General features: G+C 44.3%; 2 protein-coding genes and 1 long non-coding RNA gene across 11 annotated transcripts in view; 1 reads left to right on the top strand and 2 right to left on the bottom strand.

The window, feature by feature from the left end:
- Positions 1 to 912, bottom strand: part of RUSC2 (RUN and SH3 domain containing 2) — a 59885-nt gene extending 58973 nt beyond the window's left edge. For 2 of the 3 annotated variants that reach the window (XM_049710747.1, XM_033431071.2), the window contains exon 1: positions 645 to 906. The gene's annotated coding sequence lies outside the window, so the exon portion shown is untranslated. Of the gene's footprint in view, positions 1 to 644 lie in introns of all 3 variants that reach the window. The other variant, XM_004271400.4, reaches the window with a different exon arrangement.
- LOC117201862 (uncharacterized) lies at positions 64 to 22588 on the top strand. Of its 5 annotated transcripts, none has more exons than XR_007477740.1 (3): positions 64 to 490; positions 19700 to 19794; positions 20658 to 22588. It is a non-coding gene; the product is annotated as an uncharacterized LOC117201862 (long non-coding RNA). The 5 variants fall into 5 exon arrangements; XR_007477737.1 differs by lacking the exon at positions 64 to 490 and adding an exon at positions 927 to 1079; XR_007477739.1 differs by lacking the exon at positions 64 to 490 and adding an exon at positions 4055 to 4155.
- Positions 7795 to 27963, bottom strand: part of LOC101278894 (phospholipid-transporting ATPase FetA-like) — a 94372-nt gene continuing 74203 nt past the window's right edge. For all 3 annotated transcript variants that reach the window (XM_049710749.1, XM_004271519.3, XM_033431072.2), the window contains 14 exons: positions 27789 to 27954; positions 25775 to 25963; positions 24940 to 25055; positions 19672 to 19836; positions 17421 to 17532; positions 16034 to 16139; positions 15535 to 15682; positions 14815 to 14998; positions 13122 to 13345; positions 11728 to 11811; positions 10150 to 10395; positions 9840 to 9978; positions 8896 to 9026; positions 7795 to 8799 (listed from right to left, as the gene is read on the bottom strand). In XM_049710749.1, the coding sequence (XP_049566706.1) occupies positions 8608 to 8799; positions 8896 to 9026; positions 9840 to 9978; positions 10150 to 10395; positions 11728 to 11811; positions 13122 to 13345; positions 14815 to 14998; positions 15535 to 15682; positions 16034 to 16139; positions 17421 to 17532; positions 19672 to 19836; positions 24940 to 25055; positions 25775 to 25963; positions 27789 to 27954 (2202 nt within the window). In that variant the 3' untranslated portion in view covers positions 7795 to 8607. The remainder of the gene's footprint in view (positions 8800 to 8895; positions 9027 to 9839; positions 9979 to 10149; positions 10396 to 11727; positions 11812 to 13121; positions 13346 to 14814; positions 14999 to 15534; positions 15683 to 16033; positions 16140 to 17420; positions 17533 to 19671; positions 19837 to 24939; positions 25056 to 25774; positions 25964 to 27788; positions 27955 to 27963) is intronic.

The following is a 27963-nucleotide window of genomic DNA, read 5'->3' as shown; positions in this document are numbered from 1 at the left end:
GCCAGCCTGGTAATCCCAAGCCAGCCCTGGGCAACGGGAACACGGTGCCCTTTGCAACAGGTAAGAGCGGTAGCAGGGGACTGGCAAACTGCCAGGCCAAAGGTTTTCCCAAGGTAAAATGGGATGTGAGAGCGATCCCAGCCCGGCTCAGGCAGACACCAAGTTGGGAAGCAGGGGCCAAAGGGGCGGAGGGCGCAAAGGACACGGTTGTGCGGAGGACCCCGCCGCAGTCGCCGGGCTGAGTGCTAAGCGGCCGCGCTACCCCAGAGCCGTCACTGGAGATGTGGGTACAACGATGACTACTGGGCGCGAGTCAGCTGAGGGGGTGTCTCCGAAGGGACACTTTGAGGATACAGTTGGGGTGGATCTGGGGTGACGCCCAAAAGGATGGTTGGTCCTGGGTGTTTGAGGGTTCGGTGGATGGCAGAGCTGAAGGGTCAGGACAGGACTGAAGACGAGGTCGGTCCAGAGGGTCGAGGAAGACCGGAGGGTGAGGTTGCGGCGACGAGGGGGAAGGGCGGAAGGGAAGGGGCGCTAAGGGTTGGATAGATGGGCAAACTGAGGGCTTTTCTCCTAAGGGATCATTTGGAACGCGAGGGCAGTGGGTCTCTGGGACTTCTTCCGATCCCGAAGAGACGTCCTACCTGGTTTCTCGCCTCAGTTTAGTCCTACGGCGTAGGCGGCGGCGTAGTCTCGCGCCCTGCAGGGGTCGTGTTGCAGCCTGGACCAGCAGGCGCCCCCCTTCTCTCAGACAGCTTGGTAACGTCCGGTCCCCCCTGCAGCTGTGGCGCCGATGGTCCGATCTGAATTGCCTTCATGCCGCCCCTCAGGACGGCCAGTGGTTCGGTCCGCTGTGGGCCAGCGGGTGCTCGCCCACCTCCCCGCTCCTGCGGCTATGCGCGCAGCGAGTCACGCGCAGTGCTTTCCCGCGAGGGGAGCGAGCGGCGAGGCTTCAGCCGTGGCCCCGCCTTCTGCGGCGGCGCCCCGCCCCTTCGGGGGTGGTGCCGGGCTAAGCGGGCTGGGGTGTACTGGAACCCGGAGAACCCTCGCCCGCAGCCTAATTGGCCTGTGGAAGGCAGGTACATTTGCGCATCCACCTTAGCCTAATGCCGCGATTCTCTGCCTGACACCGCAGTAGAACCTCTTGGGAAAAACAGAAAAACAAAACTAAAGCCTGACCTCAGCCGAGACCAGTTGAACTGGAAGCACGGGTAGGGTGGAGTAGGGGTGGGATGGTGCCCAGCCTTGATATTTTTAAAAGCACCCCATGCGTAGCCAGGGTTAAAAAGCCCGGTAAAACCTAGAACGGACAAAGACTGTCTCCTTTGGATAAAAATTTAGTCAGGCTTTTCTGGGTCTGCCCTGGACTTAGGTTGACTTTGGGCTTTCCTCTTTGTCCTTGTAGAATCCAGTTTGAGCAAGGATCTCACTAAATCAGTTTATTGGAAGTTCTCTGCCCTTGGTATCTGACCATCCTTGGTGTCTTATCACCTTGGCCTGCCTTCAGCACGAATTCTGTTGAGTTGGTCTACCAAGAATCCCCCTTACCCCTGATGTTTCTTCTTAGTAACTGCTATGATCATGTCCCTCCAAAATTCAGATGTTGAAATCCTAACCCCCAAAGATTAGTAGGTGGGGCCTTCGGGAGGTGATTAGGTCATGAGGAGCTCGCATGATCAGGATTAATAGTTTTATAGAAGAGATCTCACAGAACTCCCTAGCCCAATCCTCCAGGTGAGGAAATCTGTGACAAGAGAGCACTTAGCAACCATGCTGGCACCTTGATCTCAGACTTACAGCCTCCAGAACTGTGAGAAATTTGTTTATAAGCTACTCAGTCTGTGTTGTTTTTTGTTTGTTTGCTTGTTTTGTTTTGTTTGGCCGCGTCGTGGGGCATGCAGGATCTTCGTCCCCAACCAGGGACCGAACCCGTGACCCCTGCATTTGGAACGCAGAATCTTAACCACTGGACCACCAGTGAAGTCCCTATGGTGTTTTATTATAGCAGCCAGAGCAGATTAAGGCTGTAATTTTCCACCCACTGACCCCTACCCTGCTCCTTGGCTAATAAATTACCACTTGTCTTTGTAGGGGTCTGAGTTGAACTCAATCTCTCCCCCACTGCAGCACCCATTGCAGTGGTTCCTATAGCTACTCCATGGTCCCTGCCCCCCTCAGCCCCCGTAAATAATATCTGCCTTACCATCTTTAACAAGTGTCATGAATAATTTTTACTTTAACGGAACTCATGCACTTCCTGCTCCTAGGCAGGGTGTATGTGGGACATTGAGGATTGTGTTGTCTTCTTCTTCTATCCAAAGAGGGGTGGGGACAGGTGGTCATTCAACAAATAGTCATTAGAACCTCACTAGGTTCCATCCTCTGTGAAAGAGTTGAGACTGAGACCCTGTGCTCTTCCAAGACCCAGGCTTGTTGGGTCAAGGAAGCAGATAAATGTCATACTGTGTAATGCATCCAGAAGGCATGTGAGCTGAGCTTTGAAAAATGAGTGGGAGGTAAAGGGTGTGAAGGAGTCAGCATGTGCAAAAGAACAGAGGGGCAAAACAACTGATATGATTGAGATGTGGGACGTGATGGAGAGAGCACAGCAGAGGTGGTCAGGGGTGTGATAATGAAGAGCCTTCCATGACATGCTAAGGAGTTGGGACTCATCCAGCAAGCAGTGGAGAGACACTTTATGTGAAGGCAGGAATGGTAAATCAAATATGAATTTTCGAACTACAATTCTGGGGGCAAAGTGGAGAGGGCTAGGACCAGCCAGGGAGACCAATGGAAAACTGGATGTTTGTGCAGTTAAATGGTGCAGGGTGGGGACTTAGCCTAAACTAGGCCAATTGGAATCCCTTCCCTGAAAATTTGGATTTGGGGGAGAGAGAATTACACCCTTACTCATTGTTAGACTTATAATGGAAATTTGAGAGTGCCGAGTGACCATCTTTTACTTGTCAAATGGCCTGAGTAGCAGAGAAAACCAGTTTGCTGAGAAGTATCAATCTGTTGCCTAGAGAGGAGTCAAGTCTAGACACAAAGAGACTACTCCCCAGCAGCTGGTTCTGCTTCTCACTGAGGCGAGCTTGATTGTTGCCCTAGGTTGATGGCACATCCTTCTATCCATTCATATAGTCTCATTTTTGGCTTCAGCAAGTGGGGGTTACTTCCCGTTATTTGTGTTAAGGGATAATTTTTCAAAAAGGTAAAATCATGAATCTTATACAAATATAAAATAAATCTATATTAAACTCACTAATTAATGAGAGAGCCAGTAAGACACTAAGACTGGTTCACATGAGTATTTGACTTTTAGAAATGTAAATTCTCTACCAGACAAAATTAATTTGCATCACTGGGAATAGGAATTATTTGCATTGTTATGGGCAAAAATATTTTGCATTATTATCAGTATTTGAACAGATTTGAACTTAAGAAATCTCACTCTAGTTGGAATGTAGGTATTGAATTAGAGGAAAGTAAAGAGACCAGTTAGGAGACTGTGGTAATTATGATGAGAAATGGGAGGGTCTGAATTAGGACAGTGGCTGAGGGGTTAGATAAGAGGAGATAGATCTAAGAGAGATTAAGGGTATAGACTCTATAGCAGTGGTCCCCAACCTTTTTGGCAACAGGGACCAGTTTCATAGAAGACAGTTTTTCCACGGATGGGGGTGAAGATGGTTCAGGCGGTAATATGAGCGATGGGGAGCGGCAGATGAAGCTTTGCTCGCTTGCCCACCACTCACCTCCTGCTGTGTGGCCTGGTTCCTAACAGGCCGCAGACCGGTACCGGTCTGCAGGCCGGGGGTTGGGGACCCCTGATCTATAGGACTTAATGATTAATGTGTCATTGGGGGGTGGGGGTAAAGTAGAGTGAATAGTCTAGCATGACTCTCAGGATCCTCCAAACGCTGAGTTTTCTCCAAAACTCTTTGTACATATCTTAGAAGATTTGGAGCTAGAATTACAGGGAAATGTTGGGGCTAGGACAATGCTCCCTTGTTTCTCTGTTTCTGGCAGTGGTAAATATGGTTATTTCCCCCACAGTTTCTTATAGAAAAAGATGTTAAGGATGAGCCAAATGGTCCCGTGACCTTTCCCTGTTCCTGAGAAGCTGTAGATGAGGAACAAGTATAAGCCTATGTAAGTTGGAATCACCTCTCTGTTTTTGCTACTGGCAGCTATCCCATCTAGCTCAAGTGAAAAGATCTCATCACCAACTCAACTTCAGAAAACCCCTCACGGGGTGCTCTCCTGGAATGAAACAGTGTCTTGTCTGTTTCCCTTTGGACATCTGCTTTATTCTTCTCTCTATAGACTAGACACATTGGCGTACTTATCTTCATACTTATAGTAAGTCATGGCCACTTTAAAACGGAGGCCTCTCTTCCTGAAACTATATGACCTTTTAGTAACTATTCTCATCACTGACTTAGTTTCTTGGAATTCTAATTCCCAGAGAGAGCAGGTATATTGGGATTATATATCCACTCTTCACCAGTTGTGGCTGGGAGTAGTGGAGTCAACTGGCACAAATATGGGACGACCTAGACCCACCCCATCATCAGGAGCTGTGTGGGAAGAGTCAGTAATCTATGGATTTAGCACCATTGATTAAGTCAATGGGCTCATTTGATAAACCAGTACCTGCATCTTCTGTAGCCCACCCACAAAGTCCTTTGGTTTTATCTTCAAAATATATCCTCTATTCATCCACTTATTTTTTCACTGCTTCCACCCTAGTCTAAGCCACCACCATTCCATGCCTAGACAACTGTAACTGCCTCCTAAATAGTCTCCCTGATGTCACTTTTGCACTCCTATTGCCCATAGAATAGCCTGACCAATCTTTTCAAACTGGCCTTAAAGCCCTCCACTGCTTCTCATCAGACCTATCTAACCACACTCCCCTTTGCTCACCATGTTTTGTCCACATTAGGCTTCTGTTTCTTATATACAAAGCTTGCTCCTGTCTTCAGGACTTTACACTACTTACTCTGCCTGGAATGTCTTTCCATTAGATTTTTGCAAAGCTAGATCCTTCTAGTCACTTAAGTCTCATGTCACATGTTATTTCCTCAGAAAGTCCTTTTCTGACTACCAAATATAAAATTAGCTACCCCTCCCCCCTCACAGCCTCTCACTGTTAAATCAGCTGTTGCAGTATCTTCATAGCACTTATTATCTGAATGATCTTGTTTACTTTGACATTGGCTCTTCTACTAGAACATAAGCTTCATGGTAGCAGAAACCTTTTTTGTTGTCTTTCACTGTATTGGCAGCATCTAGAACAGTGCCCAGACATGGTAGATGCTCAATAAATATTTGTTGTATATGGGTGAGTGTGATGAAAGGGAGTGTGTGTGTGTGTGTGTATGTGTGTAATTGGAACCTTGAAAGAATGGAATTTGTGGGGTCAGTTTAACTATAAAACCATTTTATTTTGTTTTCTACTCTTTTAACCTATTTATGAGACTTTTACTTCATGAATTTCCTGGTCAATTTTAGGTAGCAATCAGTACTTGTTACTTTAAGTTTCACTTGAATAATTAAGATGTCCACACTAATGAAATTATTTTTTAAACTTCTTACTTTAAAAATAAAGCGTTTCCCATCTCTCAGCTTGGCCCTATTGCAGGTGGCCATGTTCAGTGGGGCTTAGTAGATGTCTATCATTTCCCACTATCTCTTTCCCATGCCCCAGTTTGCTAATCTTCTTTCTCCAGGGTTTGAGCAGGGTGGAGGGAGAAGAAGGTTCTTACTTGACTAATACTGTCATAAACTAGTTTTAGTGTTTGGCAGGTATCTAAACCTGACAGGAAATTGGGTGTCAGTGAAGGCTCCCAGAGGAAGTGACCAAAGCCGCTGAGATTGAAGATCAGATACACATTAGCTAGATAAAGGAAAGAATATATTCTAAGAGGAGAGAACAGAAAGGGCCAAGGCACAGTGGTTTCTGAAGATAATGGAACCTTTGGGGAATTGCAAATAATTTAGTATGTGCAGCAGAAAGTGGCGATGAAGCTGGGGAGGTAGGCAGCACCAAGGCAGGAAAGCTATGATGATTCACTAAAGGACTTTAAACTGGCAAATGACATGATCTGATTTGTATTTTTGAAAAATCACTCTCTGTGGTGTGGATCATGGATTGGAAAGAAGCACAATCAAAGGCAGGGAGACCTGAGAGGAGGATGTTGGCATAATCTAGGCAAGAAACAATGAAATCAATGGGATTGGGAACAAATAGGAAGAGAAAGACTTGAAGACATTTCTAAGACAGAGTATATGGAACTTGGTAACAGAATGGATTGGATTAGAGGAATGGAAGGGAGCTGTCCAGAAAGATTTCCAGTTTTTTGGTTTGAGCTACTGGGTGGTAGTGCTATTCAGGGAAACAAGAAAAATAGTCAAAGAAGCAGATTTAAATATGCTTTCATTTTATTTGTTCATTTATTCAGTAGACATTTATTAAAGGCCCATTATATGTTATGAATAGATAAGTAAATCAATGATTACAATGCCCTGTGATAAGTGTCACTGACAGAGGTATACACAGGGGAGCAATTGAATAAATAGGACAGATATATAAAAGTCACACTGAGGAATTAGGGTAAGCTCTTGCAGGAGACAATGCCTAATCTGAGTTTTTAAAAAATTGAGGTAAAATTCTCATAACATAAAACATTCTCATAACCCTTTTCAAGTATACGGTTCACGGGCACTTAGTACATTCACAATGTTGTTCAACCATCACCTCTACTTAGTTCCAAATATTCCGAGTTTTGAAGGGTGACTAGGAATTTGCTTGATGAAGAAGGGGGTGAGGGAAAGCATTTTAGGATATGAGAACAGCATGCTTGACCACATGAAGACCAGAAATAGCATGACTGGAGTGAATGCAGATGGGGGAGAAGTAGAAGACAAGACTAGAGAGGGCCTAATAATAATATGTTCATATTTTACCTTGATCCTGAAGGCGTGCAAAATTCTTAAAGGGTGCTGAGCTGGGGCTTGACATGATCAAGTTTGCAGTTCAGAAAGATAACTCTGGAAATGGTACCGGTGATACTTTAGATAGGGGAAAGCCAGGAAGATGAGAGGGGAGATTTTATGCAGTAATCCAGGTCAGAGATGATCAAAGTCTAAACGAGGACAATGGTAGTAATAATGGAGGGAACTGAAAACAGGACATGATGAAGATGCTGAATTTACATTACTTGATGACTTATTAGACATCAGACTATATAGGAAGAGTATTGTATGATTCCCATCATTCTGCTTTGGGTGAATGGGATGATGGTAGTGACATCCTGGGGTGAAATTTTGGGGGAAAATGTTTAATACAGGTTGGTGAGTTTCCTGAGATTCAACTAAGTGAAGGGTCTTAGAGTCAGTTTAATAAATGGATCTGGATCTCAGAAGAGAGATCTAGGATAGAGAGAGAGTTGAGAATCTTCTTTCTATTGGTAAATAAAGTCATGAGATTAGAAGTTGTCACTCAGGAAAAGTGTACAAAGAAAAATGAGCAGAGAACCTAGGGCTGAGCTTTGGGAACTAATATTTAAGGTGTGCAAAGAGGATAGAGCTATATGGTTAAAAGATGTGGTCATACTGAGGCCAAGATAGAGTTTAGGAGCAGGGGGAAAAACTGGAATGGAAGTGAAAACGTAGTTGGTGGGGGGAGGGAAATATTGGTCTCGTTCAAAAGGGGTCTATAGACCAATGATATTGCTTGGCCTAAGTTATTATCACTGGGGCCCTAACAGACAATACAAATCTCTCTACTTGAAAATCAGCAATTTATTACTTATCTATAAACTTGTTAGAAGCAATTTCCCAAGTACATACAATTTCTTCTCAAAATAATTTTATGGAATGAAGACAAATGTTCACCAATCATGGCTTATGTCCCTCAAGAAAAGATTTTTTTAAATCCCCTGCAGTCTCCCCCTCCCACTTCTGAGGCCTGAAAAGGTATCAGTTCTTGGGTCAAAGGGGTCAAAGAGAAGAGAAGGTGGCAAAATCTTGAGCTGTCCTATCAAGGCAGGAACCACCTCCATTCTTTCTTTGGTCCAGAAACTCTCCTTTAGCTTCTTATGACCAACTTTTCATAGCTGCCTCTTCCTTTTGCTACCCAGGCCCTGAATCCCTCAGATAAACCTGAGAAGGGTACCTGGGTGAATATGTTTGTGGGGAGCCCTGGCAAAATTTATGGTTGCTCTGGGTATGGGAAATAGGGCCCAAACTAAGATTCTTAGGTCCTATTTTCTTTTCCCTTCCCCACATTCCCCCTCTTCACCCATTATTTCCATATTTGCTTGTATGGATTAAAACTTGGAAGGGCTGGTAGAGGGAGGCCTGACATCGCTTTTTCTTGAAATGCTGTAACTCTGACAGATGTCTGGGGGCCCTTTACCTTTCCTTGCCTTACCTGGGCATAGCCTTCTAGGGAATGAAGAGGCTGAGCCCCTGGAGTGAGAGTGGAAGAACAGGTTTATGCTGGTTTCCAGGGATTCTAATCTCTCCTTATTAAGTTGTGTGAATACAAGGGAGGAAGAGCAATGACTGACTCCTTTAGGGCTTCTGTAAAGGCCTCTACTTTTTAAAAGGAAAGCTGTTTTTCTTGGACATTTTGGCCCTCATTGTCTTGCCGGAAGTGATGAGGGCCCCAAAGCCCTGTTTGTGGGAGAACGCATAGGCAGAACGTTGAGAGCTTGCATGTTTCCGTTTGGTCCGGCTTGGGTGTGGCAGTGGATGTCTCATGCAATGATGAATTCTGTCAATAATCTAAAGCCAAAGCATGGGGGACAGGGTTTTTATCCACAGAAGCAAAGGCAAAGAGGGTCATGAATTATATCTGGGTAGATTCCCTGTTCCACTCACCTTGTCCACACTGACGGGCCAGAATAGTGGTTTGAGAAATTGGTACCCAATCACAGGCAACATACAGAGGACCACGCTGAGGACAATACCCAGCCACATTTGAGGCAGGTTCAGAGTGTTCCTGGCCACACCTGTAAACAATGAGCCAGAAGGGAAAGGCAGAACCAGAGCCTAGAGGAAGGGGGCTGTCAGCCAGAACTTAGGTCTGTCTCTTCAGTCCAAAGAAAGAAGTTATTGATTTGGAGACAGTTAGTCTCCTGAGAAATAATATAAATGTGAAAGGATTGCACTGAGGTTAGGTCCTTGGTGCAGCCAAAGTCACTGTGAAATCACATGCCTTTGTCTCCCTCTAAAGGCCGGGCAGGGCAGGAGAGGTGGGGGTAGGTTATAGGAATCCTAGAGCATTGGCCTGGACACAAAAATACGACAGAGGGTTTTGGAAGGGAAAAATGAGTGGCTTGACAAGAGGTAGAAGCCAGCTACATCTACACGTCTACTCTGTCTGTATTTTGTCCTCATCACAGTGGAGATGAGAGAGAGGGAAATTAATGTGGGAGATAAGAAGGCAGTATGCCACAGTAGAAAGGACATTGGACTGGGAACCAGGAGACCTAGATTTGAGTCATTTTTTAAAAACCTCCAGTCTCTAAAACGGTGTAATAATCCTTGCCCTGTCTGTCTCACAGGATGCTTGTAGAGACCAAATTAGGTAAGAAGCTTAAAAATATCTTAGAGACTCTAATGAGGTAAAATATTTCACCTAGCTAGATTTTGAGTCCTTTTAGGGCTGAGACCATGTCATAATCATATATATATATATATATATATGACAGAGCCTAACACATAGTAATAGCTGCTTAGTAAACATTTATTAAACAAATGTACTTGGTTCACACTACCACCCCCAGCCCCAGCCCCTTGCCACAGACTGGGCAGAACCTTACCTAGGAACTGGAAGATGTTGGGGAACATTAGGCACAAGCCATCACTGTACAGGAAGAATAAGATGCAAAAGTAGAAGCCCAGGCTACCCCAGGTGAAGATGTGGCTTATCACTGTCCAGTAGGTTGTCTCCAGGGCAATCTGAAAAGCACCCTCTTATGTTCATTAGTCTACAACCTGGGACCTGTCAGCCACCTCCCTTCTCCAATTTTGTAAAGGAGGATGCTCCCTTCCCACCTTCCCTCCCTCCTTCCCTTCCTCTCTTCTAGACAGGCTCCCCACCCAATCCCCTTACCCCACCACTGGCCACACCTGCACTGTGACCACGCAGAGCAAGGAGGTCTGCACTATCATGGAGAAGGACTGGTAGTCGGAGATTTCCTTCCCATCACTGCGCACTGAATTGTAAACGGTCCCCATAGGGATAAAGAACAGCACTAAGGAACTGTAGATCCCATGCATCAAACACTTCACAAATTCCTTCTTGTTGAAATAGAGGTTGTGCTGGCCTGGCTCATACAGCTCTGGGAAACGTAGGCTCCATGTTTCATTCACATCCTGGAAGCACCAGAGGGTAAGAAGGAAGGCTCAGGGTCTCTCCATAGAAGATCCCATTTCTAACAGACTAGAGGCTTCTCCCCTTACTGAGTCTGCTGTTAGTCTGCCTAGGAGTTTCCTCATGGATTACTTGAGAAGTGGAACCAGAGAACAGAGCAGTGACCACAGACCCTTCCTAAAGTCCTACTCTCCAGGCAAGGATATACGTGGTGGAAGAAAGCTAGAAGGGCAAGATGCGGAGTTAAGAAAGGGGGCAATTAGGATTGGGAATAGCTGAAGGGAGGACTGGAGCTTGGGATGGGGAAGGCAATTGGGACATGAGTCCCCAGTTTTAAGTGTTCCTTTAGTTGAGTATCCTTTGTGTCAAAAGCCAGTTGGAAGAAAGTGGGAAGCCAATGGAGACAAGTTAGTCCCTTAGAGGTGTCTGTGTTCTGTGATGCTGCTCCCATTCCCATAGCTACTGGGAATTCAGGTGAGGGAATTCTCTGCGTGGATGACATTGGATCATCTTTATCTGCTAAATCCGAAACTTTGGATAACAAAGCTGGAGGCTTGTTTTGAGATGTTGTGGATCCCTAGAGTTAGACCATTGAAGCTGGATAGGACTGTTGAATGACATAATTCACCCCCCTTGTTGCTCTGAGGCTGTCAGCTACTTTACGGAGAATTTCCCTTCCTACCCCGATGGAGACCAGGAACCATGATCCCATGATGTCTTCTTTCAGCTACCTTATTCCTCTTTGGAGGCCCCTTTTCTATTCCATGTGCCCAGGACTGGAGATTGGGTAGAAGAGGAGGGAGAAGTAGGGCACCAGGACCCTCAATGCCCAGGGAATTTCTGAGAGGGCTAAATGGTATCCCCTAGGCTGACTCCCTATGATTCAAGGCATCATATACCCATACTCCCATGTTTGGCCTTCAGGATTCCCACCTAGGCCTCCCTGAATTGGCTTATCTCATTAGCTCTCTATGGGTCGCTCCTTTCTTGAAGCCCCTTGCTTTACCTAGTCCTGCACCAATAACTCTATTTCCTTTCACTTTTTTACACACTCGATTTACTGTGCAGTACAATTTCTGTGTTTCTCTCTACAAAGATAAAATTCACACAGGAAAACTTGGATTTCTACAACTGATGTTTATTCTCTGTGGCAGAGGATTCTTTACTTTATCCAATGATACCTCTGTAGGTGATCAGCTCCCTCCCTTGCTCTGTAAATTATTCTATTTACATTTGACTTTGTAGAGCTTGGCTATTGCTGTCCTCCTCACTCCTGGGAATACTCTTCCAGGGCCCAGGGGCTTCAGCCCTAACAGGCTTGCTGCTGGTCTTACCTGGTCAAACAGACTCAAGCCCAGGACAGGGAGGGAGGTGTAGACCAGGTTGTAGAAAGTGATAAACCAGGTATCATAAACTGTCTGGAAGAATACCAAGGAGATTTCTTAGACTCTTCTCTTCTCCAAAGTCTCAGCTCCACCTCCCAGGTCCAAGAGAAGCCCTTCTGCCCTCCACCTACCCATCACCATACCAACCTAGAGCAGGATTTGGATTTCCGAAATCTGACTGAGAAGGCTGACCCCAGACTCTGTTTGGTCCCTGGGTCCCAGGCTGGGGTAAGTCCACATCAAACTTGTTTGTGGCCAACCTGACAAGGCTGATTTAGACCAACCCCACCATGACCTGTACTGCTCCTCCCTACACAGAAAGGACCCAGAGTGGCTGCTAGGGAATGCTAGGTGTAGCCCTGCACTCCCAGGCATGTAAGCCTCTGGGTTCTTTATCTGCTTATGGCATTCAGTAGTTTCTATAACCCTGGTCATTTTCTAACACTGGCAAGCAGAACAGACCCGATGAGCCTTCCCCAGCTGGGTGCTTCATTCTGGGCCTAGAGAGGGCTCCTTTCTTTACTAACCACAAGAGGTCAGCAGTAACACACACATACACATACACCTCCCACAAACCAGACTGGCTTTGTTAGACACTAGGGGTAGACAAGCCTACTATTGTCTGCTGACTGGTCTGTTTCCCCTGGAGCCCAAGGTAACAAAGGTAGTAGGGATCTCCCAAGATAATCATTCCTGAGGTTGTTTCTCTTTGGGAATCCTTGAGAGACTCCTGAAAAACTTCTCATAGGAAAAGGGACTTCTCGTAGAACATCAACATCCAAGTGTCACCTCTCCCCACTTCTGTGGGGGAGGCTTCATATTCATTAGAGGAAAGATAGGGTGTGTTTGGCAGTGTGGTATGTCTGGGTGAGGAAGGAGAAGTAAAGGGAAGCTGTGTTTCCAAGTATGGCTACAGGTAAATGCCAGAACCAGTCTGTCTGGCAAGACCCAAAGGCCCCTTGAGACTTAGCCTGTTCCATAAAGATTACTCTGGACCCTAAAAACCCTCCCAGATCCAGGAATCTCACCCCCACCCCCATTACATATGTTTGGAAATTCTAGGTCTCTGTGTCATGGAAAAGATGAAAATATCTCATGGGAGAGTTCTGTTGGTAGGAGTCAAGGCCAAGTCAGAGCCAGGACAGAAAATTTAGTGTTTAGAAATCTAAGGTTAAGTGTAGGGTTAGGAGATGGGATCATCATGGGTGAGGAGTTTAATGGATAGATGACAGCACGTCATACACACGTCTCTAGAGGAGAAAAGGGGTCTGAACTGGTTGAAGTGGGGGGCGATTAGAAAAGACCCAGTTGACGAGAGTGGGGAATGCCACTTGACTTCCTACCTGTGCAGAGAACCCACTGTAGAAGGCATACCAGAAGTGCACCAGAGTGAAGGCAAAGTTTTTGTAAAAGAAGTAGCTGAGAAACTTGCACATGCGATTATAGGACCAGCGGCCGTGGACCAAGAGTAGATGCTGAAGATAGCGGAACTGGGAGAAGGCGTAGTCACTGTTGAGCATGGCCTGCATTCCTTCCTGGCCATTGATGCCGACTCCAATGTGGGCAGCTGCAAAGAAACCCCAGAAACTTCTCAGCCACAGAGCTTGTCTTCTGGGCTCCCGGCCTGGGAAGTGTAAAAGGAAGGCTGAGATCATGTTGCATAAGCCCCTTATTTTACATTTGAAAAACACTGGTGGGCCCAGCTCAGGGTGGCACTCACTTATGGAGTCTTTTCTCCTTAGTGGATTGCCTCTCCCCCACAAGTCAGACAACAACTCCTTCATCTGCCCTTTGTTTCGGATGCTGCCACTCAAGAACGCCACGTACAGCTAGTACTAGAAAACTCTCCTTGATGGTTTTGCACCTACTATAGCCATCTGGGCTCTTCCCTACTGCCCAGATGCTGAGGTAAAAATTTCTTGTTATCTCTCGAAGCCACTTAAATCAATTAAAGATGCAGGATGAATGTCAACCTAACATAGTTTTTAATTACCTAAGTTTATCTAAGGAGCCAAAATCCAACTGTTGGGAGGAATACGTGATGTACATACTTTGTTAGTAAGAAACGAGTTCTTCAGGAAGCTTAAGGTGACTTTTTCTGGATAAAGCAAGGATTATGCTTGATGGAAGGTAAGACTTAAGTTTCTAAAAGTTTTAATCGGTCTGTTGTAATATAGGCCAAATTCTTTGATCTTCTGGTATATACCTATTACATTGCTTAACAGAATAATTGAAACCTCTAAGGCTCTAAAAGCCAATGAAGTTCTAGAAAGTGGGGAAAAGAGCAAGAACACTTCCTAGTATTGAAGCCGAGGCTGGAATATCTGCTAGTGTTTCCAGTACGGGGAGAGAGGTTGGACTAGAGGACCCCTAGATGTTATCCATATCTCACAGAACCACAAGTTGCTGGAGGCTAACAACATTCAGCTGAAATTAGCACCAGTTTCAGCCATTTGCTTCTGTTGGTCCGAAGCATCAGTAAGTTTACTATTCTTCTCCAGCCAGGGGAGTCAGGGCAAGCTCTTGGGAATATTGCCTCAGAGAGGAAAAGATCCCTGCATCAGGCTGCACAGCTAATTCCCTGGTTGGGCAGCCCTGTAGTCTGTCTAACATTGCTCAGCCCTACAGCCTTCAAAAAAGGAAGAGACCACGACTCCTGCCCAGGGGTCCTTTCTGTGGGCTTCGATGCCATCTCAGAAAGATGGCGTTGTAGTTGCACAGCCTGTTGTTCTGTGAATATGCACACGTGTTCTTATTGGAGCCATGGGTATCTGAGTGTGTGTGAGTGTTAACATACATGAATCTGAATGTGTGTGCATGACTGTGGATGTGGGCTGGTGTAATGATGTGTAAACAAGTGGGAACTGAGGTGTAGAGGAACACGAATGAAGCTGCAAAACACTATAAATGTACAATACATATGATATGCAGGAGAGTGAGCCAGCAACACAGTGCCACCCAGATCAGTTTTGCCCATGGAAGAAAGGAAGAGCAAGCCCGTGGCTAGGCACTACAGCCCCCCCATCTCTCACATGCCTTTGATCATGCTGACGTCACTGGCCCCATCCCCGATGGCCAGTGTCACCACCTTCTTGTACCTCTTCACCAGCTCTACCACCTGGGCCTTCTGAAGGGGTGTCATCCGGCAGCAGATCACTCCCTTGCACATGCACGCCGTTCTCAGCAGTTCCAACTCCAGGTTCCCTTCTAGAGCGTGGGCCTGCAGCACCAGGACACACCCACATTCCAGGCTGCCCCAAGACTCTTGGGACAGAACCTTCCTAGGCCCTCTCCTTCCCCTCCATACTCCCCGGTCAGGCAGAGCTTCTCCTCAGGTGCTCTACTCCCAAGGGCAGCCAAGCCCGCAAGTCAGTTCTAGGCATCCTGACCCAGCCTCCAGTGGAAAACCAGTGAGGGTCTCTCACTGGGTCAAATCAATTGACTAGGTTATAAGGCCAAGTGATTTTTTGGAGGACCTGGTTCTGCTCACTTCCCCCCTTCCCCTATGTGATGGGCCACATCAGTAGTGAAAAATTTGGATAAGAAAGGACTATGCCCTTGGCTTCTCTTTCCTCGTTATTCCTGCCTAGAGAAGGCTGGGGAAAGGTGTCTGACAGGCAAGGGCACCTGAAGGAAGGGGGAATAGGGTAACTCATGGAATAGCAAAAGGATCTTGAAATTTCCCTGAAGTGGGTTGGACCTAGGAAAAAAGATCCTTGGAAGAAGAGAACAGAGTTGTAGGTCTGTGTTGCCCACCAGACTGTAGCCATTGATGATCAAGCCGTAGTTGCCATTGGGCATCTCCTCGGGTATTTTGAAGGGCATTCGGGGATTTGTGGTGAGGTAACTGTTTACCGGGTCTGATTCCAGTAGAGACTCAGGTTTCATCTTTTCCCTTGCTGACCTGAAAGCCAAGAGTAATGGTTAGTGTCTGACCTGAAGCCCCAGAGCTTAGGAAGGAAAATGTGTCCTCTGCAGAGCACCTCCCAGGGCCTCATACTCAACTGCTTTCTGAGACCTGCCACTGCCTTAGGTCCCAGACCATCTACATACAACAACTTCTCCACTTCCACATTCCAACTCCTTGAGCCCTAATGCTTCTTCACAAAATTCTCTCGAATATTTTAGGTTTTTTTGTTTTTCCCTCCCCCATTTCTTCTCTGTTCCTTCTGGTACTGTAGGAGCCATACTGGGTGAAGTGATGGGTGGGAAATCTTGGTTCCGGGGACAGGCTGTGGCAGCTCTCCCATCGTACCTGAGTTCTTGCCGAACAGTCTCATCATCCTTGCCTTCCACGATAAACATCCCATCCATTTCATCCTCAAATATGTTACAGGCATAGGCAATGTTCACAGCAGTCTCTGCAGGGCAAGGGGGAACACAGGTCGCATTTTGGCTGGAACAGGGTCTTTACAGTGTACAGGTACAAAGGCACTAAACAGTGGCCTGCAGAGCCCATATGTCCATATTTGCCATGGATGCAGTCAAAGTGTGTTTTTCGTGAGCCAGTGGAGACTATATTCAAACATCCAGAGGAAAATGTCTATCTGGTACAGACTTGCAAGTTATTTATCAATAACTAGGATCATTCTGGCTTAGCTTTCTCTACAAAGCCTTCCCTTATTTCTTAAAGCAATTCCTGTCTGTATTCACTTCCGGCAATCTGGGTATATTTCCTTGAACAGCACTGTGCCTGTTTCTATGCTAGATTTTATGGGGGACTGAGATATATTTAGGTTGTAGTCTTTCCTTTGCATCAAGAAATCTTGAACTTGGAATAAAGTCATACTAAGGAAAACAATTTTTTTTAATTAAGTCCTGAACCTTGGCTACAAGTAGTATCAAAATTCAGAGAAGAGATTGCAGTTGTCTTAGAAAGTTTCTTATAGCAAGGCCTTAAAGGATGAGTAAGATTTGTTTAGGGGGAAAAAGAATTTCAAATGGGGAAACAATCCAAACAGAGGGCATAGAATAGGAATTGGTTCGGGACATAATGAAGATATGGCCACATTATGACGGAGATAAGGATGTGTAGGTAGCAACAGATTATCAAGGTCTTGAAGTCCAGACAGTGGAGTCCGACTTTACCATGTGAAGTTGCTGTAGGTACCTGAGTAGAGGAGTAACATCACAAAAGCAGTATTTTAGGAAGGTTAAACTGATGGTTGTACGTAGGCTATATTGAAATTAATAAGGTCAAGAGACAGATCAGTTCAGAAGTTTCTGCAGAAGTACAGCCGACAGGGGACAAAGGCTAAACTAGGGTGGTGGCATAGTTAAGAGGATTTTCAGAAGAATTAGTGGAACATGGTAAGAGAGTAAATCTTTGGGACAACAGAGAGGGTATAGTCAAAGACAACCCTAAAAGTTTTTAGCTTGTGAGTTCCTGGATGACAGAGGCCATGTCTGACTGATTCATCTCTGTGTTCTCCATGCCTAATACAGTATCTGGCATAAAGTACTATATATGCTTAGCAAATTATACGCAAGACTGGGAGTGAAGGTGTCCTCTAACGACTTGACCTGGGTTATAAGGTATTTGTCAAATAAATGGCTAAGAAAAAAAGGAAATGAAAAAGAAAAAGAAGAAATGGCTAAGGTGGACAGGGAAGAGAATTGGTCAGGCAAGGAGCTCCCCTTACCTTGCTTATCTCCAGTTAAAACCCAGATTTTAATTTTGGCTTTGTTCAGGGTGATAATCGTCTCGGGTACTCCATCCTGCAGCTTGTCATCTATGGCTGTGGCCCCTAACAGCTTTGAACAGAAATATCAGTGAGTGAGGCAAAGGAAGAGGCTCACTGCATTTAGTGGTACCCAACAACTCGACTGGCACCTCAGCATCCTCTTTAGTAAGCTGGCTGTGTCCTGGCGCGAGGACCCCAATGGTATAAAACTCACTACACTCTGCCCCTCAACAGACAGCTTTACAACCACACACTGAAATCACATTTAGAAACATAGAATATAAGGAACCAAAGAGGGAAAAGACTTGCCCAAGTCGTACATGAAGCTTTGTGCCACTTCTAAATCCTCTGTTTCTCAACACACTCTCACTTCTCCCTTGCTTCATAGCACGTTTCCTGGCTTTGGTCTCCAAAAGCAGTGGGTCCCAGACAAGGGATCCCCAAATCCAACTCCAGTTTTTCTTTCAACTCTAAAAGGGCTTGGGTGAACTTCATTTGTTTGTACCTACTGAGGGCCTCTAAGGTTTTCAAGGCCTTTCCCACACTACATTGAAAGTATGTTGGTCCAACACCATGCCGTCTCTCAGTGATACCCTAATAGTACCGACTGAACACAGGGATGGGCACCGGCACTGGGTCTGAGGAACTGACAGCCGGACAAACTACTGACTGATTTCTGCTAGGCCTCTAAAAGGACAGACTAGAAATACTAACCACAGAACTGACTATGGAAGGAGATTTGTGACCGTTGGGATCTCTAAATTTTCCCATTTGGTATCAGCAATTTCTCTTTTTATAGCAGAGCCTGTATCAATCTGGTCAAAGATCTTGGGGTCATCTGTAACTTCTTTTATCATATTCTATAATCTAAACCATCAGCAAATTCTGTTTGTGCTACTTTTAAAAGTGTACAGAATTTGACCATTTCTCACCACTTCCACTACTTCTATCTGGTCCAAGCCATTATCATTTCTCACCTGTACTATTACAACTACTTTCTTTCTTTCTTTTTTAATTGGGGTATAGTTGTTTTACAATGTTGTGCTAGTTTCTACTGTACAGCGAAGTGGAGTTCCCTGTGCTATACAGCAGATTCTCATTAGTTATCAATTTTATTCATATTAGTGTAAATAGGGCAATCCCAATCTCCCAGTTCATTCCACCCCCCCTTCCCCCCCTTGGTGTCCATATGTTTGTTCTCTACGTCTGTGTCTCTATTTCTGCCTTGCAAACCGGAAAAGCAACTATTTTCTAAATGGTCTCCCTGGGTCTGCATTTGCTCCCCTACAGTATAATCTCAACATGGCAGCCAGACTGATCATTTTAAAAGCTATCACATCACTTCTCTGGTTGAACTCTTCAACTGTTCTCCATGGCTCACTATAAGTCTTTATACGGGCCTGTCAAGACCCCTTACTGCTTCTCTGTTTCATGTCCTTTTATTGTCTCCTCCTCACTTACACTGTACCAGCCACATGAGCTGCCTTACTGTTCTACTAACAAATTAGGTCTGCTCCTATTTCAGGGTCCTTGTTCTTGCTGTTCCTTCTTTCTGGAAAACTGATTCCCCAGAGATCTGCTTGGTTTGCTACCTTCTTCAGGTCTCTGCTCAGATGTCTCCTTCATAGTGAAGACTAAGCACCCTATTTAAAATAGCAATTATACTCTACCCTCTACAATACACACACATATGCTGATTCTCCCTACCTTTCTTCCTGGCTTTATTTTCTTCCATAGAACTGTCATCACCTAACATATTGTATATATGTTACTTTTTTGTCTGTTTTGCCTAGTACTACATGCTCAGGGCTTAAAACAGTACCTGGCACATAGGAGGCACTTAATAAATATGTTGAATGAATGAGTGAACATTATTGTCTTGATTATTCCATCAATTAGTTCTGGATCATCTAATTGGTACATTATTCAGACCCTGATTTCTTCCAGATTTCTTAGCTTCTGTGGACAGCTTTGGGATAAGAAACACTACCAGAAAGATGAAATTTACAACAAGTACATTCTTTCCTTATTTATGGATTACAAAGATCCAAGATATCCTGAATCAGCTTGGATTCCAGTAACTAGTATCCAGAGAGAGCCTGAACCTATGATTTGCTGGAAGCCATTCTCAGAGCCCTTGCTCAGTCTCCTGACTGGTCCCCAGCCCCCAATCCTGCCTCCAATCTGTCCCTGGCTTCCTCACACTAACCGTCAGGTCTTTTTCGATCTCTTCACAGACCATTGATATTTTATCTTCCCGATTCTCCAAAGACAGATAGGCTTCACTGTGCTTCCTGCTCCAGTCCTGGAAGAATGCATTGTCCAGTTCTCGGTAGGCCACCATGAGGGTGCGAAGGCCATCACTGGCAAAATCCTGGAAGACATGTGTGCACTTGGGCTGGGTTAGGGCTGAGTTAAGGAATGACAGAGTAACCCCACAGGCTCCATCTGCCTGTAAGATAGGGTTTATTGGTTAATATCACAGGGCTAGTACCTAGCCTAACCAGAAAGCACCTGTTCAATTTTCTCAGTCAAACGTCCTAAGGATGGTGCCAGCATAGCTGGGGATAAAGGCTGAGAGTACTTCCGAGAGACAGCAGATTCTAACTTCCACCTGTGGTTAGGTAATTTGCTGTGCGACCCTCATAAAGAATGACGCCTTCTAGATTTATTTCTTGTAAAATTGGGGTAATAATTCACCCTCTAAAGAGAAGATAATGATGTCTATAAGATGAGAAAGAAGAGAGTAATAAAGTACAAAGGAATTCTTATAAAAAATAATCAAGGGTGTTACTGTTTTTTTACAGGCTTACATTTATTTATTTTCATCTCTCCCTGCCTTCGTTCATCAAGTATTCAATGGGCATCTCAAATAGCAAATTTGTGTATTTGTCTACAGCTGGGCGGCTCAGTTAATTAGTCATTGCCAGTAGTGTTAATGAGGCCACTGCTGAAATGCTCTCTGGGTGAGTCAGCATCTTTTGCTCTTTGGCCACCAATATATCCTAACCACGCATAGCTAACTATCTTACGGAAGTATACTCTTGGTTATAAGGAAAGCTAGGTGAGAGTGTGGGTAGTTTAGGGCACAATTCATATTTAACTGAAGGAGGGTTAGAAGCAGATTTTGTGTGTTGAGAACTGCACATGAATAACAATTCTACATAATCACTGTTGTTTTGTTTTTTTTTTTAGATGCTGCACTGTGCGCGGCACGTGGGATCTTAGCTCCCCGGCCAGGGATCAAACACGTGCCTTCTGCAGTGAAGGTGAAGTCTTAACCACTGGACTGCCAGGGAAGTCCCCATAATAACTTAATAGTGAGCTTCAAAATAATTCACTTTGGCATTATAAGAGCAAAGAGAAACAGAATTTATCATCTTGATATTTTGTTCTTAGTTCTCTGTGTAACTCCTGAGTACTTCATGTTAGCTGTCAGGTAAAATTAATATAAGGCAGTATCTGCAGAGAATGCTACTCTTAAACCTCTGTACTGTTGGCAGGTGAAGCTATAAAAAGGAAGGCTGAGAGAAGATCTCAAGAGACTTCTTAAGAAGGAAATATCTCCATACTGTTTTCCATAGTGGTTTTACCAGTTTATATTCCCACCAACAGTGTATGAGGGTTCCCTTTTCTCCACATCCTCTCCAACCTTTGTTATTTGTCTTTTTGATAATTAAAAATAGAATCACCATATGATCCAGATCCAGCTATTCCACTTCTGGGTATTTATCCAAAGAATATGAAATCACTAATTCAAAAAGATACATGCACCCCTGTGTTCACTGCAGCATTATTTACAACAGCCAAGATATGGAAGCAACCTAAATGTCCATTGACGAATGGAATACTACACAGCCACAAAAAGTAGAAATCTTGCCATTTGTGATGAGATGGATGGACCTTGAGGGTATTACGCTACGTGAAATAAATCAAATAAAGAAAGACAAAACACCAAACGATTTCACTTATATGTGGAATCTAAAAAACAAACAAATGAACAAACAAAACACAAACTCATAGATACAGAGAACAGATTGGTGGTTACTAGAGGAGAAAGGGGTTGGGGGTTGGGTGAAATAGGTGAAGGGGGTCAATTGTATGGTGATGGGTGATAACTAGACAAAGTGGTGATCACTTTGAAGTGAATACAAAAATCAAATTATAATGGTGTACCCCTGAAACTTATATAATGTCATCTACCAATTTTACCTCAATAAATAAATAAATAAATAAATATTCAGCAATTTAAAATATACATCAGCCATTTTATAAATTTATTTATTTTATTTTTGGCTGTGTTGGGTCTTTGTTTCTGTGCGAGGGTTTTCTCTAATTGCAGCGAGCAGGGGCCACTCTTCATCGTGGTGCGCAGGCCTCTCACTATTGCGGCCTCTTGTTGCGGAGCACAGGCTCCAGACACGCAGGCTCAGTAGTTATGGTTCACGGGCCCAGTTGCTCCGCGGCATGTGGGATCTTCCCAGACCAGGGCTTGAACCCGTGTCCCCTGCATTGGCAGGCAGATTCTCAACCACTGCGCCACCAGGGAAGCCCCAACATCAGCCATTTAAAAAAAAAAAGAAGGAAGAGATATGGCAGAAACTGATTTTGCATGATACTGATAAGAGGACTTGGCAAGCTTAACAATACACTGACAGATTCCTAATCCATTCAACGAATACTTTAGCAGCCTGTGTTAACATTATTTTTTACTTATCCCTTACTAGTATGTTTTTTTTTTCTCTTGTGGTGGGAAAACTGGGGCCCTGGGGCCAAATTATGACTGCTGCTTGTTTTTGTGTGACGTGTTTGCTGGATTCCTGTCTTAGAGGGCTTGGAGCTGTGCTTCTGCATGAGTGGGTTTCTGGAACTTGACTATTATAGGTATATCCTCAGTGGTTAATAGATTGTAGTGTTTTAGGCTCTACTATGGGTATCTGTTAAGGTTGGAAGCAGGTCAAAAGATCTGAAATAGTTTTATGACCCCTCTTTGAAGCCAGTCTGTGGAATATATGCTCATTGAGAAGATACCCTAATTCATGAGTTCTGGAAGGTTGAAAGACAAGTTTTCAGAGTAGCCCATAAAACACACACACACACACACACACACACACACACACACACACCAAAAAAGCAAAACTGTGGCCTCAGGAAACCAGTATAAGACATAAGAGTTGTCCTATGTGTGATGCTTCAATGACTTTTTCAAAAACGTGAGATACAATGTACGTACCATAAAATCCACCCTTTTAAAGTATACAATTAAGTGGTTTTTAAATATATATATATATTCATAAAGTTGTGCAACCATCACTATTATCTTATTCCCAAACATTTTCATCACCTCCGAGGAAACCCTGTACCCGTCAGCAGTCATTTCCATTCCGTTTTCTTCTAGCCCCTGGTAACCACTAATCTACTTTCTGTTCTACGGATTTGCCTATTCTGGACATGTCATATAAATGAAATCGTAAAATATTGGCCTTTTGTGACTGGCTTCTTTCTTTTAGCATAATGTTTTCAAGGTTTATCCACATTGTAGCATTTATAAGTATGTCATTCCCTTTTGTGACTGAATAATATTCACTGTACAGATTTATCATATTTTATTTATCCATTCGTCCATTGATGGGGATCTGGGTTGTTTCTACTTTTGTGCTATTATGACTAATGCTGCTATAAATATTAGTGTACACGTTTTTGTGTGAATATAAATGTTCATTTCTCTTGGGAATATACCTAGGAGTGGAATTGCTGGGTCATATGACAACTCTATGCTTAACTTTTTCAGGAAATGCCAGACTGTTTTACAAAATGGTTGCATCATTTTACATTCCTGTCAGCAATGTATGAAGGTTACAATTTCTCTATATCCTTGGCAGTGCTCATTATTGTCTGGTCATCTTTTCCATTTTAACTACCCTACTGGTGTGAAGTAGTGTCTTGTGATTTTTGATTTGCTTTTCCCTGATGGCTGACACTGAACATCTTTACATGTGCCTTCTGGCCATTTGCTCTCTGACTTCTATGAGTTAACGTGGGGCCAAGCCAAAATGGCCCTAATAATATAGCACTTCCTCCAACCTATTTCTTCTTTAAAATATTTTTCTGATCTGCCCCTTCCTCATCACATCCCCTGTCCTATTCCCCCAACCCTTTATATATCCAGGTTTAAGGGTAGAAACCCCAGCGTGCATGAATCTGGTTTTCCCTTCTAATGTCAGCAGACTGAAGTCAATCTCTCTTTCTGATATATCTCAAGTCCCAGAGGGTGGAAGTGGGGTGGTGTAGGTAGGTACCCATGGGGATTCTAATCCTGTAAATAACATAGGACAGTGTCAAACAGTCCTCTGCATAGCCCAGGCCTGGTGCCTTCTGCTCCATACCCTAAAAGCAGTCTTTTCCCATCATGGCTGGTGGGGTGGGGCCTCCCATACCAGCAGGCCCTATTCTTTTAATTAATTAATTAATTTTTGACTGCGTTGGGTCTTCATTGCTGCACGCGGGCTTTCTCTAGTAGCGGCGAGCGGGGGCTACTCTTGGTTGCGGTGTGCGGGCTTCTCATTGCGGTGGCTTCTCTTGTTGCAGAGCACGGGCTCTAGGGTGTGCAGGCTTCAGTAGTTGTGGCATGCGTGCTCTGTAGTTGTGGCTCATGGGCTCTAGAGCGCAGGGTCAGTAGTTGTGGTGCACGGGCTTAGTTGCTCCACAGCATGTGGGATCCTCCTGGACCAGGGCTTGAACCCGTGTTCTCTGCATTGGCAGGTGGATTCTTTTTTTTTCTTTTTTTAAGAAGATGTTGGCGGTAGGAGTTTATTAATTAATTACTTTATTTTTGCTGTGTTGGGTCTTCGTTTCTGTGAGAGGGCTTTCTCCAGTTGTGGCAAGTGGGGGCCACTCTTCATTGTGGTGCGCGGGCCTCTCACTATCGCGGCCTCTCTTGTTGCGGAGCACAGGCTCCAGATGCACAGGCTCAATAGTTGTGGCTCACGGGCCCAGTTGCTCCGCGGCATGTGGGATCCTCCCAGACCAGGGCTCGAACCCGTGTCCCCTGCATTAGCAGGCAGATTCTCAACCACTGCGCCACCAGGGAAGCCCCGGCAGGCGGATTCTTAACCACTGTGCCACCAGGTAAGTCCAGCAGGCCCTATTCTGAAGCAAATTCTAGATGTGACCACAGGACCTCCCGAGCCAGGAATCATAGAATGAACTGTTCTGACTGTGGTAAGTGTTCCGACAACACAATCCTCTTCATGCCCCTGGGATCCTGGGCCACCCAACTCCTTCACACAGAAGGTGGCAATGTGGTCAGTGAGAATCCCACAGAATGAGGTAGTTTTTATTCTTCTATCAATTAAAGAGACACAGACACCAAGGTACCCCATACTGACACACACTGACATGGGGACATATATATGGACACACATCCAGATCCACAGATCCATCCACAGCTTCCCTCCCCTGCAACCTAAACACTTACATCTAAATGTTCCATGGTCACGTCTCTGAGGGATCTACAGGATGGATGAAGTAGGTGACAGAGGATCGTGTCTGCACCCTTGCAGAATAACATTATGCGATCTTCAGGTGTCCTCACTAAGGATAAGCAAATTAAGCAAAGTAACCATATAGGTCCATTATTACAAGACCTTGTCTGGGCCACTGAAAGATAGCAGGAGGCTGTTCCCATGACATTTGTTTCTGACACCTTTGGGGGCTAAGCACTCAATGAGTGGTCACACAGGATGAGTGATGTGGTGAGGGCTGGTGAGAATGAGAGAGGACCTTTTGGAACCAGTTTTTCCATGGGTTCAGTATCACCTATGGAAGACTCTGATACAGAATCACATTTAGCTTCTCAAGTCCAAGTTCCAGACCAAGGCCCACACCTAATAAGGACAAAGGATGAAAAATGACTTTCTTCCCCTTCAGCCTGAGGCCCAAACTAACTGAGAGCAAGATAGTATTAATTTCCTCTATATTGTCTGCCCCCATTTCTTATTCCAAGTTCAGGCTTTATGGGTTTATTCTTTGTTCTTATCTTAGCTTTGGGGGTTCTGACAAGCTACTACCCAGGATCACTAAATAAGGGCCCTAGCACATGGCAGTAAGCTCACATATGTGTATATGAGAAAATATAAAGGATTATGAGAGAGAAAGTGGGAATGGCTATGTATTTGTATTTGAGGCAGAGTGCCTGTGAAATGGCATGTGGGCAGGAGAAAACATTTGTGTGTAGATAGAGGGGAAAGTCAACGTGTGAATGTATATGAAAGACAAATAAGGGGAGAGGGCCGACTAGGAGGGGCACCCACCAATAACAGACATCCTCTTGCGCACACTGTTGAAGTCCAAAATAGCCAGTAGTTGGTAGATTCTGGTTTCCCCCATTTCGACTACCATGATTGTCTCAGACGTGCGGGAACGGAACACAAAGCCAAAGTTCCTGGCAGCAGTGACCAGGGCACCTTCATCTGGGGACTGAGCCTGGTAAGTCAGCTCACCTGGCAGGAGAGAAGAGAGCAGCCAGAGCCCATAGAGATGTGCAGATGAAGTCCACCCAGAAGTGGGATTGTCTTCCAAGTGGCTTACATAAAGATGGAGCCCAGGAGGGGACATCTTTCTTCAAAATTTCCACCCAAGCCTGGCCCTAAAAGGCCAGGTTGCATAGAACAGGTCAGTTTTTTCATTCTTTCCAATATTCTCAACTCATTTCACAGACCTGAGTTAGTATTACAGAAGTACACGGAACATGTGTACAAACGAAACATAGGCAGTTGCTTTCCAACTTTAGCGGGTAAAGATGGCTCGGGAGATTGTTAAAAATGAAGGTTCCTGGGCCCCACCCAAACTTACTGAATCCAGAATCACAAAATCTGGGAGGATGGCCCAGGAAATTGAATTTTAACAAATCTCCTGAGTGAGTCTCATGCATATGGTCCTACATAAAGTGCTCCTGCATAGGACTGGCTGCACTTTGATGAACACTTCTATAAGGTAATAAGATTGATAGTTTAGTAAACAATTAAAAAATATATATATATATGAATGAGTATTGTCACCTTTGAAACTCTCACCCTGGGAAGGTAAATGACTTACTCTGTTGAATCAATCTTTCAATCTGATATTACTCAAGACATTTCTGGAATTCCTCTTTTAGAATAATCCCCATAACCTGAGATATATTTTAGATTATTTCTCTTTTGAAGGTTAATTTGATTTTTAAAAACAGTTATACATCATCAGAATCTTATACTTGTGAATAAGGTAGGTGGGGGAGTATAATTTTAAGTCAGACATAAGACGTGTCTATGGGATAATCAGATTACTTTCTTGTGTGTTTCCTACCTTGTCACTCAAGGCAGTAAACATAGACAAGTCCAAATATGCTTCAAGTAATACCAACTTGTTGGAATATCAGACCCGGAGAGGCTTGTGGAAGGGTGGGAGCTCATGGGGCCAGAAGACATGAGATTTGGGTTCTTATCCCATTTATACCTTTCTTAGCTATAGGATTTTAGTCGTCACAATGTCTTTTTTAAAAAATTGGGGTATAGTTGCTTTACAATGCTGTGTTAGTTTCTTCTGTACAGCACTTAATTTCTTTTAGCTTCAGTTTCCTTTGCTATAAAACTAGGAGCATTTTTCTTGTTCTGCAGAGGGCTGTTGTGAAGATTGTGGAAGGTAATATAAATGAAAGCAACTTGTAAAATTATAAAGTGATGTACAAATATAAGGTGTTACTCGTGGTGGTATTATATTAAGACTACATTGACTTTGAAGGATGTGATTTACTTGGCTGCCTAAATTCTTGTTTGCTAAGGAAAAAAGTCTTCTTAATTTAAAATCAGTAATTTCTGAAAACGATTTTGATAAATTCATGGATGACATAGTCATATTTGGTTACTAAAGAAATTAGGGTATATGGGGATACCTTTAAATTGTGAAGCAACAAGAGGATGACTCAACTCATCCTTCAGGAAGTCTTATCAGAGGTAGTGGGGTTGATCTTGGCAATAAATCAGATAAACTCTGTGACAGAATACTACAGAGTCTCAAGATCCGAAGCTCGCTAGATAGCACCAAGTTTGACCCCTATCCAATGAATGAATCTTCTTTAAGACAAAGACGTTGTTTTCCACTTGAATATATTCAGTGACTAGGAGCCCGCTACTTATCTTGACTATCCATTCCATTGCTGGACAACTTTTCCTGTTAGAAAGTTCTTTAGATTAAGCCATTACAAATGATATCAAACCATCCCCCCCTCCAATCAGCCTAGACTCTATGACATATTCTCAGTCCATGAGGCCTCAAGCCCCTTCTCACCTTCTACTTTCTCTTCTGGTATCACAGTATGACACAATGAGAGTGACAGGAAAAACAAGTGTACCCAGCGATCTCCCCTTTTCACTGCTTCCACCAAAGTCTTGTCATAAAATGAAAACTTAGGATCAGCCAGTCTGTTGTAGGAGAAGTCGACCTTTTCTGTTTTCTGGAACAC

The sequence above is a fragment of the Orcinus orca genome, chromosome 6, assembly GCF_937001465.1.
Source record: "Orcinus orca chromosome 6, mOrcOrc1.1, whole genome shotgun sequence".
Lineage (NCBI taxonomy): Eukaryota > Metazoa > Chordata > Mammalia > Artiodactyla > Delphinidae > Orcinus > Orcinus orca.
This window is presented reverse-complemented; position numbering and strand designations above follow the sequence as displayed.